General features: G+C 35.3%; 3 protein-coding genes across 3 annotated transcripts; all 3 read right to left on the reverse strand.

The window, feature by feature from the left end:
* Nucleotides 1-449: 449 nt before the first annotated feature.
* On the reverse strand, nucleotides 450-1,421 carry LOC105316527 (rhodopsin, GQ-coupled-like). Its single transcript, XM_011411472.1, has one exon. The coding sequence runs from the start codon at nucleotides 1,419-1,421 to the stop codon at nucleotides 450-452; it is 972 nt and encodes a 323-aa protein (XP_011409774.1).
* A 4,185-nt stretch (nucleotides 1,422-5,606) lies between these two features.
* LOC105316529 (rhodopsin-like) lies at nucleotides 5,607-6,793 on the reverse strand. The gene has a single exon (XM_020005202.1). It carries the CDS (start codon nucleotides 6,696-6,698, stop codon nucleotides 5,718-5,720), a length of 981 nt encoding a protein of 326 aa, XP_019860761.1. The 5' UTR covers nucleotides 6,699-6,793; the 3' UTR covers nucleotides 5,607-5,717.
* Nucleotides 6,794-9,412: 2,619 nt separating this feature from the next.
* Nucleotides 9,413-13,201, reverse strand: LOC100637569 (GPN-loop GTPase 3-like). Its single transcript, XM_020003170.1, has 6 exons — nucleotides 13,087-13,201; nucleotides 11,899-12,007; nucleotides 11,513-11,600; nucleotides 11,174-11,253; nucleotides 10,404-10,644; nucleotides 9,413-9,515 (listed from the first exon to the last, which is right to left on the reverse strand). The coding sequence occupies exons 1-6, from the start codon at nucleotides 13,129-13,131 to the stop codon at nucleotides 9,413-9,415; spliced, it is 666 nt and encodes a 221-aa protein (XP_019858729.1). The 5' UTR covers nucleotides 13,132-13,201.
* Nucleotides 13,202-15,084: the final 1,883 nt, after the last annotated feature.

Below are 15,084 nucleotides of genomic sequence, written 5' to 3' on the forward strand. Positions count from 1 at the left end.
TCATAATGATGTGACATAGAGAATCATTAGGGTGGAAGCCAATATCTCTCACTTTATAAATGATACAGTCATTAGTAATAAATGAATTAATGCAAACCTAGTGTTGTAAGATCAGCTATTATTTAAAAGTTATGCTAAAACATTGAGGATCAAGGAAAAGCAATTAAGATTGAAATTACGATTTTCAATAATTTGAATGTATTTGAGCAACTAAATTGCTCAATTATAAAGGCTGGCAGTTTGTGATGCAGTGTCACTTGTAATGCCCAGAATTGCCTTGAAACCATTGCATAAATGTAAGTGTTAAAAAATCAGTCAATAAGTAATGAGCATATAACAACATATTTAGTCATAATCTAACAATGAAACTAATACAACAATCATTAACAAGTTTCTTTCTAATAATAAAACTAATTGTAACTGAAAATGAATACAGTAACTAAAAAAAGTCAATCAGGTTTGGGTTCGACTTGGATCCTGACTGGTAATATTTTGTTTGATTTTAATCCAATTTTATTGGCAAAAGAAGCTAAAACCTCTTTTATCTCTGGCCTGAAGTATGACTGAATGAGAGGATTTATTATTACGACCAACCCATATGTACAAAAGGTAAAAGCATACAGACCATCAGGATCAGGTAGACCAAAGTAGACAAAAAAACCAACAATATATGATGGAAAAAAACTTAGGATATAAGATAGAAGCATGGATCCAAATATACCAAACAGCTTCTTATTCTTAGACTGATACACACCACTATCAACTGATCGACCCTGCCTCTTTATGAAGCTACGAGTGAAAAAGAATGTCCAAATAGATGTAAATGCCATTATAGAATAACTAATAGCATACACTAGTATCAGAACTACAAAATAATATGGAGATGTTTCATTTAAAAATGAGCAAATACCATTAGGAGGAAAATACCCATATCCACCTGTACTATAAAATGGTATGGTATTTATTAGTGAACTCAGCAACCACACACCAATAATCAGGATCAGAGCTACTCGTGGTCTCATGAACTGCTTGTGAAGATGAGGCTTGACAATAAACAGAAACCGATCAAAAGATATGGCAGCTAATGTTGCAGCAATAATCATAATACCATTCCAAAGAATGTAACCAACAAACATACATGATCCATTCTTTTGCTCAAAAGTGTTTCCAAAGATCCATTCTTCAGCTCCTACTGCAATAGAAGACATCAAATAGCATAGAGCAATAATGAGGTTAGGCAGTAGGAGAGAAGTGAAGAATATTGTTGATGGCTGATTCCAGGATTTCCTTTGATACAGTGTCATTAATAACACTGCTACATTAGCTATTATACCAATGACTCCTTCAATACCAAGAACTGCTGCATAAGTAGGACTGTTGATATCTCCAGTTAGAACAAAGTCTGTAGAGTTGAATGACATGATGTATATACACCAATAAGAAATGAACAAAAGATATTAAGAAAGTAAATAGAGCAGAAATACTTATATACTAAGTACAAATGACAGTTCCTGTTTATCATAGCAACGTGTTTTAGAGAATTGTTAGAGTGGAAGCCTGTATTACTCAGGTTAACACAATGCAGGCGTAAAGTTAAACAACAATATCAACCAGACAGTGCAAGTGTATACACAATACACGAATATTTAAATAAAAAGTATATATGGGTATATACACAATAAAAATCAAATATATACACGGTAGATGCATATTGCGCAAGCGGAAAACTGTACTATTATTATTAAAATTATTATTATTATTATTATAGGTACATACAAAAGACAATGGTGCTACCAGCCTGCAGGCGGAGCAAAAGGAGAGAGGGGGAACCTCAGATGGTGGGCTCAGTTGTGTTAGTAGAGCTGCTTGATACTCATTTATTATTATTTTTTATTTCTCTATGATTAATTGAATCGTTATGTCATGTCATTATTGCAAATGATATGGAGGTGTAGTCACGAAAGATGGATCACTTCCTGTCAATGCGCGTGTATATAAGAGGCCTGCAGCAACAACCTACTTCAGTTCAGTCAGTCTGAGTCAGAGGAGTAGAACATAGAAAATGGAGCCCTACAGCAACAAGACTAACAGCAACCCCCCCCCCCTTTCTGACTCCGAGCCTATTCCAGATCTTCCCGATCATGGTGTTACGATACCAGCTTCCCCTGCTCAGTCACATGAGTCAGGTAAGATCCATGGTGTATCTATGATTACAGCTTTTTTAAAGGATCATTCGACACAGCCAGTGCCCCAAAGGCTGATAATCTATCAAATAAATTCGGCGTGGTTGAAGTTGAGGTGAAAACCAGTAATCCAGAGTCAGCGTCGACTAGGTATCAGTGCTGGGTGGACAACAATAATGTGCCTATTATGCTGCATGTCCATGTTTTCAGTTTGAAACTTTGAATGTCTTTCTTATTTTTAACTCCTACTTTCTCTTTCTGCTCTCTCTCCCTGTATATTCATATTTTTAGACAACCAAGTGAACGAACAACATCATCATGATCCGGTTTAACCAACCTCTTTGCAGGAATGTGTATAAAAGCAATGGAGCAGGGCCTATTTGCTCATAAAGAATTTCTGCAAGAAAGTCTTCTTAGCTGATGGATAAAAGTTATGGCTGCAATGCTACTTTCGCCATAATTATTTCCATGCGTCGCCTAGCTCCACAGCATCTTTGTTAGCCAATTGTCTTGACATGGATAACTTGGATCCTGACTGGTAATATTTTGTTTGACTTTAATCCAATTTTATTGGCAAAAGAAACTAAAACCTCTTTTATCTCTGGCCTGAAGTATGACTGAATGAGAGGATTTACTATTGTGATTGATGCAAACATGCATATACTAAAACCAATAGCATATACACTCTCAGATAGGCCGGAGACGATGACAAAACTAACAATATATGTTGGTAACAGAGCAAGGACATAAGATAGAAGCATCAATCCAAATATACCAAACAACTTCTTATTCTTAGACTGATACACACCACTATCAACTGATCGACCCTGCCTCTTTATGAAGCTACGAGTGGAAAAGAATGTCCAAATAGATGCTATTACCATTACAGAATGAATACCACAAGAAGGATCCCAGTAAAAATTGCATTATAAACTAAATTTTGATAGACATGTGCAAATCCCATTACAAAAATTATAACCATACAGGCCAAAGCCGAAGAAAGGTCCAGTATTTATAAGTGAACACAGCAACCACAGACCAATAATCAGGATCAGAGCTACTCGTGGTCTCGTGAACCGCTTGTGAAGATGAGGCTTGACAATAAACAGAAACCGATCAAAAGATATAGCAGCTAATGTCAGTGAAAGAAGCATACCGCCGTCCAAAGGGCATAGCCAACAAACATACATGTTGCATTCTTTTCCTCAAAAGAGTTTCCAAAGATCCATTCTTTAGCTCCTACTGCAATAGAAGACATGAAATACACTAGAGCAATAATGAGGTTAGATAGTAGGAGAAAATTGAAGAATATTGTTGATGATTGATTCCAGGATTTCCTTTGATACAGTGTCATTAGTAACACTGCTACATTAACTATTATACCAATGACTCCTTCAATACCAAGAACTGCTGCATAAGTAGGACTGTTGATATCTCCAGTTAGAACAAAGTCTGTAGAGTTGAATGACATGATGTACATAATACAAAATGAACCTACACTGCCCAAAGATATTATGAAAGTAAATAGAGCAGAGATACTTATTTACTAAATACAAATAACAGTTCCTGTTTATCATAGTGGTGTGTTTTAGAGAATTATTAGAGTGGAAGCCAGTATTGCTCAATTTAACACACACGTGTAAAGTCATAGCATAATGCCAATGAGGCACTTATGATGCATGGGGACCCACCATAATTGCTCTTGCATTCTGCACTAGTAAAATGCAATGAATCATGATTCTTTTTGTAGTTGAGAGGCATAAATGGAAAATGAGTGGCCACTCTTATTTCCTGGAAGATGAGTTTGATAGTGATTGTGAGTCTGATACTTGATACTGGTATACTTGAGAATAGGAACATTCATCTCTTTTCCTCTGGTCATCATTTATTAATTATTCTGTTATTATTATAAGTTGTTTTTAAATAAAAATTTTTAATGCTAATAATAATATTTTTAATTGAATAGATGAGCAGCTACAAGAGTACATCCAGAGTTTGACTGTTATTAATTCAACTATTGTGATTTCTGCAATTATAATCAAAAATTGTTTTAATTCTCATAGTTATTTTTCATTAGTACATTCAACAGTATTCTTGCTGTTTGGGAGGATCAAAGGATGCCAGTTGAATTTCAATAGTTCCAGTTTGAGAGTATTATGCACCTCCATATGGCAACTTTGTGTAGGGCTTACTATTCCCATTTGAAAAGGTAATATCTTGCAAATCAGGCTATGCCCACAGATTAAAATTACTAGAACATTTCTCCACCAACTAGCCACGAACAGACATATGTGTACATACAAGCAGAACTACTTTACCAGTATTAGTAACGCGGTAGCATTACTAAGTAGGATTCATAATTATTAAAAATGCTTCAATATTATTACACAGCCAAGAGTTTGGACCTGAACCAGTCCAAATCAGGCCTGCAGATATTAGATGAGGACAATGGATTTTAGGCAATCAGTCCCAATACAATTGTGGAGTTAGTCACAGTGTAACAATTATTATATTAATGTTATCATGACCATTTAACCATTACCATGTATTTAACTATTGATAATAACTAGTGATTTGTGTGGTTCTTTTATGATACTTTGATTGTTCTCTTTGGTCTGTTAAAACTTGTTACAACAGTACAATCACGACAAGCATGTGTGGCGGATCAGGCCAAAGCAATATTCATGATCAACCATAATTCACATCAAGGCTGTACCAGTATTCAGGGTTTCGCTCAAATCAAAGTGAGCTAGAAAGCATGCTTCATAAAAATTCATTAAAAATTCAATTTTGATCAAAATCAGCTCAAACTTGCTACACAACATGTGGATAAGTATCAAAAAAAAAGAATTATAAAATGCAGAATTCTTTCATAGTCATTTCATGCAGAATTTGGCCACATACAATAGTACAGGATCTTTGGCCTGATTTTAAAGAAACTTCAAAACTTTGTAAAAAATCCAAACTTGATTAGAATCACCTCAAAATTTCCATACAGCACATGAACATCATGTTAATGTAGAGAAAGTTGTACGAATGGAAAATTCTCTCTCAGCTACAAATAAAAAATAGTCTGTAGAGTGTATGGTATTTTACCGAATTCTGGAGCAAATTTAAAATCCAAAATCCTGTGGAAACTGAAATCAGACCTGACTCAGGCACAATAAATTTGGGCATATAGTAGAAAAAAACTTTGGCAAATTTGGTGAATTAAGCTCCAGTTGCCCTTCATTCCAGTGCACTTGGCCAAAAACTCTTCATTACCAAATCTCTTTAGAAAACAATCCACCAATTTTGAATTTTCTAGCTACACTATATACACAAACAGAGAGAGAATTGTAATGAAATTATCAACAATAAGTTATAAAATTCAACATAATTATCTTGACAAAAAATTATAGAAATATTAACTACAATAAACATCTGATTATCATTAACAGGAACAATATGTAAAAGACACTATCTCTAACAATAAACAAATTAATACTGAACTGATCAGTAACGACTAAAAGAAGTTAATCAGACTAAAAGAAGTTAATCAGCCGTGACAGCGACTTGTGGTTCAATTGGATGTATCTTATTTGATTTTAATCCAATTTTTTTGGCAAAAAGGACTAAAGTCTCTTTTATCTCTGGCCTAAAATATGATTGAATGAGAGGATTCATTATTGAGATCAATCCATATGTACCAATACCAAATGCAAATGCACTGTCCAACTGGCCAAAAATAAAAACAAGAAGAGCAACAAAATATGATGGAAGTAAAGTCAGGATGTAGGACAGAAGCATTGATCCAAATATACCAAACAACTTCTTATTCTTAGACTGGTATACACCACTATCAACTGATCGACCCTGCCTCTTTATGAAGCTACGAGTGAAGAAGAATGTCCAAATAGATGTAGATGCTATTATACAATAAATCATTGGATATACTACTAAAAGAACTAAAAGATACAAGCCTGAATGTTCATAGATTAATGAGCAAACACCATTATCATAAAGATATCCAAACACACCAAAACCATAGAATGGTATAGTATTTATTAGTGAACACAGCAACCACACACCAATAATCAGGATCAGAGCTACTCGTGGTCTCATGAACTGCTTGTGAAGATGAGGCTTGACAATAAACAGAAACCGATCAAAAGATATAACAGCTAATGTTGCAGCATTAAGCATACCACCATAATAAAGGAAAAATCCAAAAAAGATACATGATCCATTCTTTTCCTCAAAAGTGTTCCCAAAGATCCATTCTTCAGCTCCTACTGCAAAAGAAGACATCAAATACACTAGAGCAATAATGAGGCTAGACAGTAGGAGAGAAGTGAAGAATATTGTTGATGGCTGATTCCAGGATTTCCTTTGATACAGTGTCATTAATAACACTGCTACATTAGCTATTATACCAATGACTCCTTCAATACCAAGAGCTGCTGCATAAGTAGGACTGTTGATATCTCCAGTTAGAACAAAGTCTGTAGAGTTGAATGACATACTGTCCATCATTGACCATCAATAAGAAATGAACGTTACTACAGGATATATGAAGTAAATAGAGCAGAGATACTTATAGACTAAGTACAAGAGACAGTTCCTGTTTATCATAGTGGTGTGCTATAGAGAATCAATAGAGTGGAAGTCTGTACTTCTCACTTTAACACATGGTTCCCACAGGATTAAGCTAAGGAATGGTAACCACACCCATTTATATCAAGGACATACTGTACATGTACATTTGTAAATGTTATTAATGTCTATCAATAAGATCTACCCACACACACACAACTCCAAACCAATCAAAGCACTGTTGATTCGTGGATAATAAGAATTATTGCCCAAAGAAGATGTAACACTTGGGCTTGCCTCACAGTACATTGTCCACTTGATCACAAACCTTGTGCAATAATTCACGTAACCTACTCTCAATTGTGCTTTAACTAAAGGCAGGAGGTTCCCAATATGATGCATTGTTTTTCATGTGCTAGCGTCATGACCGGAAGTGCTGTATAAACAAATGGGAGTATGCGTCAATGCATCAGAATAGAAATTTTTTCTAAATCTGACGCATTGACGCATGCTCCCATTGATTTATACAGCACTTCCGGTCATGACTGAAGTGCATGCGTCATATCCTTAAAACATAAACGCCCAATCTTGTGTCTTAACAGCATTAGTTACACAATGCATTATCTTAAAAGTAGCTTAACAATACTAAGATAAATAATTAATCAAAATTTGCTGTACAGTTGGTAAAATTTACAAGGTTCCAACTTTGACAAAAAACCGCAGCTGACCAACAATCGCAACCCTTCCACATAATAATTAATTAAGTAAGGTTCTCTGCCTGTTACTCAAGTTTCAGCCACACCAACTTAACCAAGCACACTAGCTTAAAGAATTATTCAAAATGTAGGAACTAGGAACAACAAAATTTTACTTTATTCTCAATTCAGCATTTAATATGGTACTATTACACATACAAAAAATTAGTACATGTATATGTGTACATAATTACACGTATTGCAGCTGTGGTCAGAGACAACTTAACAAGAGGCACTATACGCTCATCTAATGTAAACCAGTGCATGTACAATTGTACATGTACATGTACGTGTAAATGTAAGTAATGTACTTTTACTTGATAATGTACTGTACTACTATAATATAATAATAAATATAACTAGTGCTATATGTACTAAAGTACAGTAAAGGGACTCGTGCGCATGCTCAGCTCTTGTAATGCGCATGCTCATTAATTAAACAGAGGACAGTAGCAGCAGCTGGTAGCAAGGGACTCACTATCTTCATTCAAAAATAACATTAGTAACAGTAACCAAAAATGTTGGCCTCTCAAAAAAAATCTCGTTCAATAGCTTTAAAATAAAATACACACGTATGAAGGCTTTGGGTTATCTTGATGCGCGTAGAACCTAATAATTCATTGTCTCTCATATATAAGAGGCACATTGGACTTGAATTAAAAAACTAATAAAAAAAAACAAAAGCATGAGTGAGTGACCACGTGATACCACATGCATGTGCCTACGACAATGTGGGACGTACCCGTGGTATAATTACGCATATGTGGGGCATGAAAAAAAACCACACAGGAATTAGGCATGCATGCGTAAAATATTGCATGATAAAATGTGTGACGCATTCAGCAATGATGTACATGTAAGTTAATTTTGTCTGGTACTGTATTGGAATATGACTATGGCAATAAAACTGCCATTTATTCTAAAGATGACCCACCTCCCTTACCATACTCAAGGCAACTGCCTTTCTACTCTAGCCCAATACTTTAACAATTTATTATCAGTTACATTACATTAGGCAAAAAATGTTTAAGAGACAATGTCAGAAAGTCTTTTGGCAGCTGTCATTCTTCAGAATGAATGGGCAAAGATAAATGTTAATGGGAAAAATGAAAGGGAGTGATCAACCCTCATATAATGTAAATCATGTAAAGAGGAATTCTTTTATACATGTACATGTAGGCATCATATAGAAGCAAACGAGAACATGGAGAAGAGCCCTGATGCTGGGGTTACAGCTTAAAGGGAACTACAGGTATAACTATAAAAGGGAAACACTATGGAGTATGGATTATAAGAGTGTGACAGTAATACTACATGTAATAACACGTACATATACACACATCTGGTTGTTTCAAGTACATTTATAGTAATATAGTACTGTACAGCCGACGGCCCTCAAATGACAGCACTAAACATGAAGAAGTGTCACGCGTGCACACTTAAGGCTAAGACTCTGCAAAGTGTAGTAGCAAAAAATTCAATCCGATCAAAATTAGCACTCAGATTATGTTAAATCAAGTATCTTAAATGCATACTACATGTATGCGTTAAGTCTTGTAACTTCGTCTTATTCTTAGAAAAATCATCAAAAATTAAAAAAATAGAAAAATCAGCCATTATAAAAAAGTTCAAATCACATTATACATTCTACTTAAACCAAGATTCTTCAGTTGTAGCAATAAAAAATTGTTTGGAACAAAATTTTCACTCAAATTATGCTACGCCTATGCCAAAGGAAAATGCTTGTAAACATAATGAACAATCAAACACGTGGTCAATGAGCATGCACATGTGAAAAGCATTCGTATTTCGACAAACGGAGTTAAGCGGACATTTTATGCGTCCAATTGTTAAGTTGTATTCTCACCACAGCTGTACATGTACATGGTCAATGTGTGACTAACTAACCAAGCTACATATTGCTTTATTGAGCTTCTTGAACTTCCCATGTGTAGCCTGAGATAATTCCTGTAACAAGTCTGAAGTTTGAGGATCCAAATACCTACAACAAAATGCCAATTATAACTATAATGACAAGTAGTGGAAAACTGGCAATAAAGGTCAAACACATTAATAAAGTTTTTTGCTACATTGTACTTCTAACTGTCATTCACAAGTTCAAAGGAGACAAAGGCAAGTTACATGTAGGCATAACTGAAGCTTTTAATCTACCAAACAAGTCATTGGCGTGACTTGTCTTTCCAAGGATATGATTGTGTAGTAACATACAATGTACATGCATTACAAGTTAAAGGAATTAATTTGATATGAATTAAGGCATGATAATTAACTGGATGACTCCTTCATTGTGCTGTGGAGTTTCTTTTAATCCATTCATACAAAAGTGAACATCAGAATTTAAGCTCAGGTTATTCATTCCAGTGAGATCACTTCATCACATAAATTTTTAGTTTTTCACATCACACAAAATTAATAATTGAAAGAATTGGAACTTGAACTTCAATGTCAAATAATTATGCAAGTTTAAATGGCTAAATTATCCTCTTTTAACATGTTCGGGGGACACTAAAAACCCAACCAGAACCCTGTTCCTTCCTACCCTAGGCATTGTGCTATCATTAACATAAGTACAGGGTATCTATTGATCTATTTCAATCAAATAATGGCATTAACAAGTAATTAGGTTAAGGCCCCTATACACCAGGCAATGCTATTGGAAGCAATCTGTGGTTACTTCAATCTTCAGGCAACACTGGTGCCTAGAATAGAAAGCTGTTCTATGCTAGGCAACACACTGCTTACAACATCAAAGTAACCACAGACTGCAAGCAATAGAATTGTCTGGTATATAATGTCCTTTACATTTCCCCATACAATTTCTGTGGATTGCAAAAACCATGAAAAGCATTTCATTCCTTAGCATATATACCTCTCCAAGTCTTCCCTTGACTGCAAAGTGAGTAAATCAATCTTTGACAGAACGTTAATTTGCGGCAGTTTCAATGTCACCATCGAGGAAAGTGTGGTCATTACACCGGATATGAACTTTGTTGTTGATGTCAGGAAAGCTGAGTCTAACAAGAATACACCACACAGTCTGAAACCCCATTTATCCAACTGCTCCACTATCTGTGACATAACAGGGACATGTGTATACAGCTCAATTTGGCCTACATGGCAAAAAAGAAAAGGTTTACAAAGACATAATTACACAAAATATATGTGTAGAAGGACACAAAATGTGCATGCATAAAGAACTTATTCAGTGGCGTAGCCAGGATTTTTGAAAAGGGGGTGGGACAAACTATGTGGTGCGTGAAGCGTGCCGTGAAATTTTGCGAAACCACGCCCTTTTGGGGCATGACCACACCTATTTTTCAACATGGTGGACTTCTTGACCAATCATAGGCAACGTTGAATACCTTTTCAGCCTTATAATGGCATCATAGAAAGACTGCTTTGGCCTTTTCCTTTCATATGTAAGTTGTAGAACAGCTTTTCCTTCCAAAAGCAGCTTATTATTTGATTATTTTTAAATTTTGAGTTGTAAAAAGGGGGCAATTGCCCCCTTGCCCCCCCCCTGGCTACACCCCTGAACTTATTGATATAATCATAATGTGATGTGCAGGTTAAATAAACAAATGTGAATGCCATAAAATAAGTACTGATATGGAAAAGTGATAGAAGTACTAAGTTTACCTGGACAATCAAAAAGAAAGTAGTCGTCTTCCCCATCCTCTAGCTGCTCTTCAAGCCACGAGAGATTTTGAACAAGATACCTAAATTAAAATATCCACTAGAGCCTGATGTACATGTACATGTACATGTTAAATAAAAGCTACATACATGCACGTAACAAGTTATTATTATTATTATTATTATTATTTATTTATTTATTAGTACTATTTTATTATTATTATTATTATTATTACTATTATTATCATTTACTAATATTAATGACTTAGTTTCAATAATACTATTACAGTACATGTACTACATTAAACTAACAATCAAATACACAAAACCAGTAAAGCTTACTCCATACAAAAGATCAGTCCGCCATTAGGTCCTAGCTTTAAACTATCATCACTCATTACATCATCAACTTGTATCAGCTCACGAATGTCTACAAAGGGACAGAGCAAAAAAGTATAATACAAAATCATTGCATCAATTAATAGGAAAGCCCATCAAATTAATACTATCTAGTACTAATTATGATTTAACCTTTAGTTTAGGCACTTCAATCATGGCATTTCAATTACGATAATAGTAAATTGCACTTTCTATAAGGCTGTTATCCTATGTTCAGAAAATATAATAAAAATGGAGATGCTTTCAGATCAAAAGCTAACACCAATTTTGCTAATACATTTACAAGTATATGTAGAAAACTTCCAATTATCAAAATCATGGCTGCTCACCTACAGTGACTGGATAATTGAAAGCTTCTGCTGCTGGATCCAAATTAACAACATGAACAGTTCTCTTAACGTCAGCACAATGAGCAACAACATTAGAACAATATGTTGACTAGAAAATGACACAATCCAATAATATCAAGTTGCTCCAAAATAATTATAGTAAAGGTACATGTTTTCAAAAATGGTTAGGAGAGAATCTTCCATTTTAATAACTTTCTAATACATGCACATGCATATTAGTAATTTAATATGTATCAAAAAATTGAGGTGATTCCAATCAGAAATCATGCTGAATATGGTCTTGGCCAAATTTTGCCAAAAAAGACACCAATTATATATACATATAATATTCTGATACGTCATATATGTACTTAAGTTGTGTAGCAAGTTTGAGCTGATTTCAATCAAATTTGGATTTTTATGAATTTTAAAAGTTACTCAAAAATCGAGCAGAAGTCCCTGTACTATAGTACAGGATTCGTCATAAAAATGACAAGGAGAGAATTCTGCATTTTGAAACTGAATTTTTTTATAATTTTTAAAAAGTTGCTCCAAAAGCCATGTACATTTACTATTGTGGCTTGTCAGTTCATGAAGCAAGCTCACTTAACATAACAAAGGCCTTGTAATCAAAGAAACCTTACAATCAGAAGATAGGCAGCAAAACCACCACTTTGCCACTTCTTGCTAACAGTTACCATATAGCCAGTAGCTTTCGAGGGGTTAAACTTTCGCAAATCAGCCCAAATTTGTGGATTTAATTTTTGCAAATCAAAAGCATCCCGTCATCTTATACTGTATTACATTTACCTAGATTTACGCAGATTTTAATTTCACATATCTGACAAAACTGTGAAAACAGCAAAAGTTATTAAGACTGAAAGTTTTCAGCTATACGGTATTAAATGCAATGGGACACGGGTGGCTATGGTAAGCAAAGTTTTAAACATTAGAATTTAGACTCACCAACCTATAAATACTGAGTGGGTCTAAAAGCTCATAGTTCTAAGTTTTGGATCAGTTTGCAATACTCAAACCCCAACTACCAAACCCCATTTACTGGTAAATAAATGTATTTTCCAGGATAGGTCCTGAATACTAATGATTGACAAGTACTGTGAGGTACGTGTAGGGGACAGTAAACAGTACTAAATTTTTTTATCTCCAACTGAAATGAGAGAGTCTTACCTTCCCGCAACCAGCAGGACCCATCACTACCTGGCCATATCTCATCTTTACTCGAGTCTTTACTGTACCAGCATACGGCCATTAAAGTACACGTGGATCAGCATGGGGCACGTGAGTCGTGTATGAGGATTATTAGCCCCTCCCAATATGGGTGGGGTTGGTATTTCTCAAGCTTTAACGATTGCAAGCAAGCCCGAGGAGTTCAGTTTTCCTCGGAATTCTCGATGCCAGAGTGTCTTGGGTTCCTATCTATGGTTTTAGCTGATGTTTCGTTGTTCTGTTAGTGTCTTGCACTCGTCATTTCAGGTGAGGCTGCTAGCTAGCTTAGCTCACTGACACAGAGTTTTGTTTCTGGTTTTGGGGCTGTCTAGTTTTTGGGTGTGATCCTTACAACCATCATTTTTTTGCATGAGTATTAGTCTACAACTCTACATGAGTATTAGATGGTATTATGTTCTGGGAATAACAACAGGATGGCAATGCTAGCTGGGAATGTATTTTATTCTTACACATGAAAATCCCTATACATAACCTGCGCGTTACCTCTCGCCTCGAGATCAAAGGCCTAAAGCCACAGTCAGGTAGAGCTACCTAACTAAAGCCACTCCCCTGGTTGGCAGAATGCAGTACAAACGAATGAAAGAAAAGCATGAAAAAGCCAATGAGCAGTTCTTATATCTATGCTTCAAGTTAGAGCTGCTACTTCTGCTATAGACACCAATGAATCAGTGAGGAACCTCTTTACTGCTATAAACGACTTCTTTTTTCTTAATTTTGGAAATTTTCCTCCCATCTCCATTCCTTTGATGTAGCTTTCTGCCAACCAACGGAAATGGTACTTGTGTGGGTGAAGATTTCTACACCTACATTTAATCATGATAATGGTATTCATACTTTACTTTGAAGGAAGTATGAACTGCGCAGGCTATGTATAATACATAACTGTATTATATGTATTATGATGTGAACTGTATTATGTATATGTATTATTATGATACATAACTGTATTATGATGTGAACTGCAGTTAATACAAATATCAGTCATTCCTGGGGAGTATATTTACTACTTTCTAATGAATATCATTGCTATCTTCATGATAAAGCCAGATTCATAGTTTCCCTTTACCTGCCCACACAATTCCGGTTCATTACTATAGGTTATTTCAATTAATATACTGCATCATTGCACACCTGCACAGGACTGCCACTAATAGGAACTATAAATGTTATTGTAGTGGGTCACCCATGATATTAATTACATGTACTAATGGCAAGGAGGCCTCAAGATCAAGGGCAGCAACACTGCCTTGCCATTTCTCTAAGAATTGCATGCTGCTAGAGGATGATCATGATGCTGTACTTGAAATTGTTTAGATTAAACCTATGTACTCATTTTATTCTATTATTTTTGTAGAATGGAAGAAGATCATGAAATTGAGTTTATTGAGCAACCTCCTTATGACTGCAACTGTCCAATATGTCTTGAAACTTTTCGAGATGAGGTTTGTCAGACAACATGCTGTGGCAATCACATTTGCTTTGAATGTGCCGACCGATTGAAAAATACGGATACTACGTGCCCAATCTGCCGTAATGATAATTTCAATGCTATAGAAGATAAATTCTTCACTCGTATGTACCTTAGTTTAAAAGTACGTTGCTTTTTTTCAAAGACTGGTTGCCTGTGGACTGGTGAACTCCGTCAGCTACAGGAACATGTCAAAAAGAGTTGCCCAAAAAAATTGGAGACATGTGATCAACTTAGTAAGCACGTACCAGTTACAAATGAAAGAGCCATTACATTTTCTAATCCATCAATAGAAGCTCGCTTTAAAAAAGAGTGCTCCTTAAATGATAAACCATCTAAAGGGATAACAGCAGTTGCCATGAATGAAACAAGCGTAGTTCCTCTGTCATTTAAAATGACAGATTACTCACGGCACTTTGAGACTGGAAAGCCTTGGTTTAGCCCTCCATTTCATACACACAAGGAAGGCT

This window comes from Amphimedon queenslandica, unplaced genomic scaffold (assembly GCF_000090795.2).
Source record: "Amphimedon queenslandica unplaced genomic scaffold, v1.1 AMPQUscaffold_13521, whole genome shotgun sequence".
Lineage (NCBI taxonomy): Eukaryota > Metazoa > Porifera > Demospongiae > Haplosclerida > Niphatidae > Amphimedon > Amphimedon queenslandica.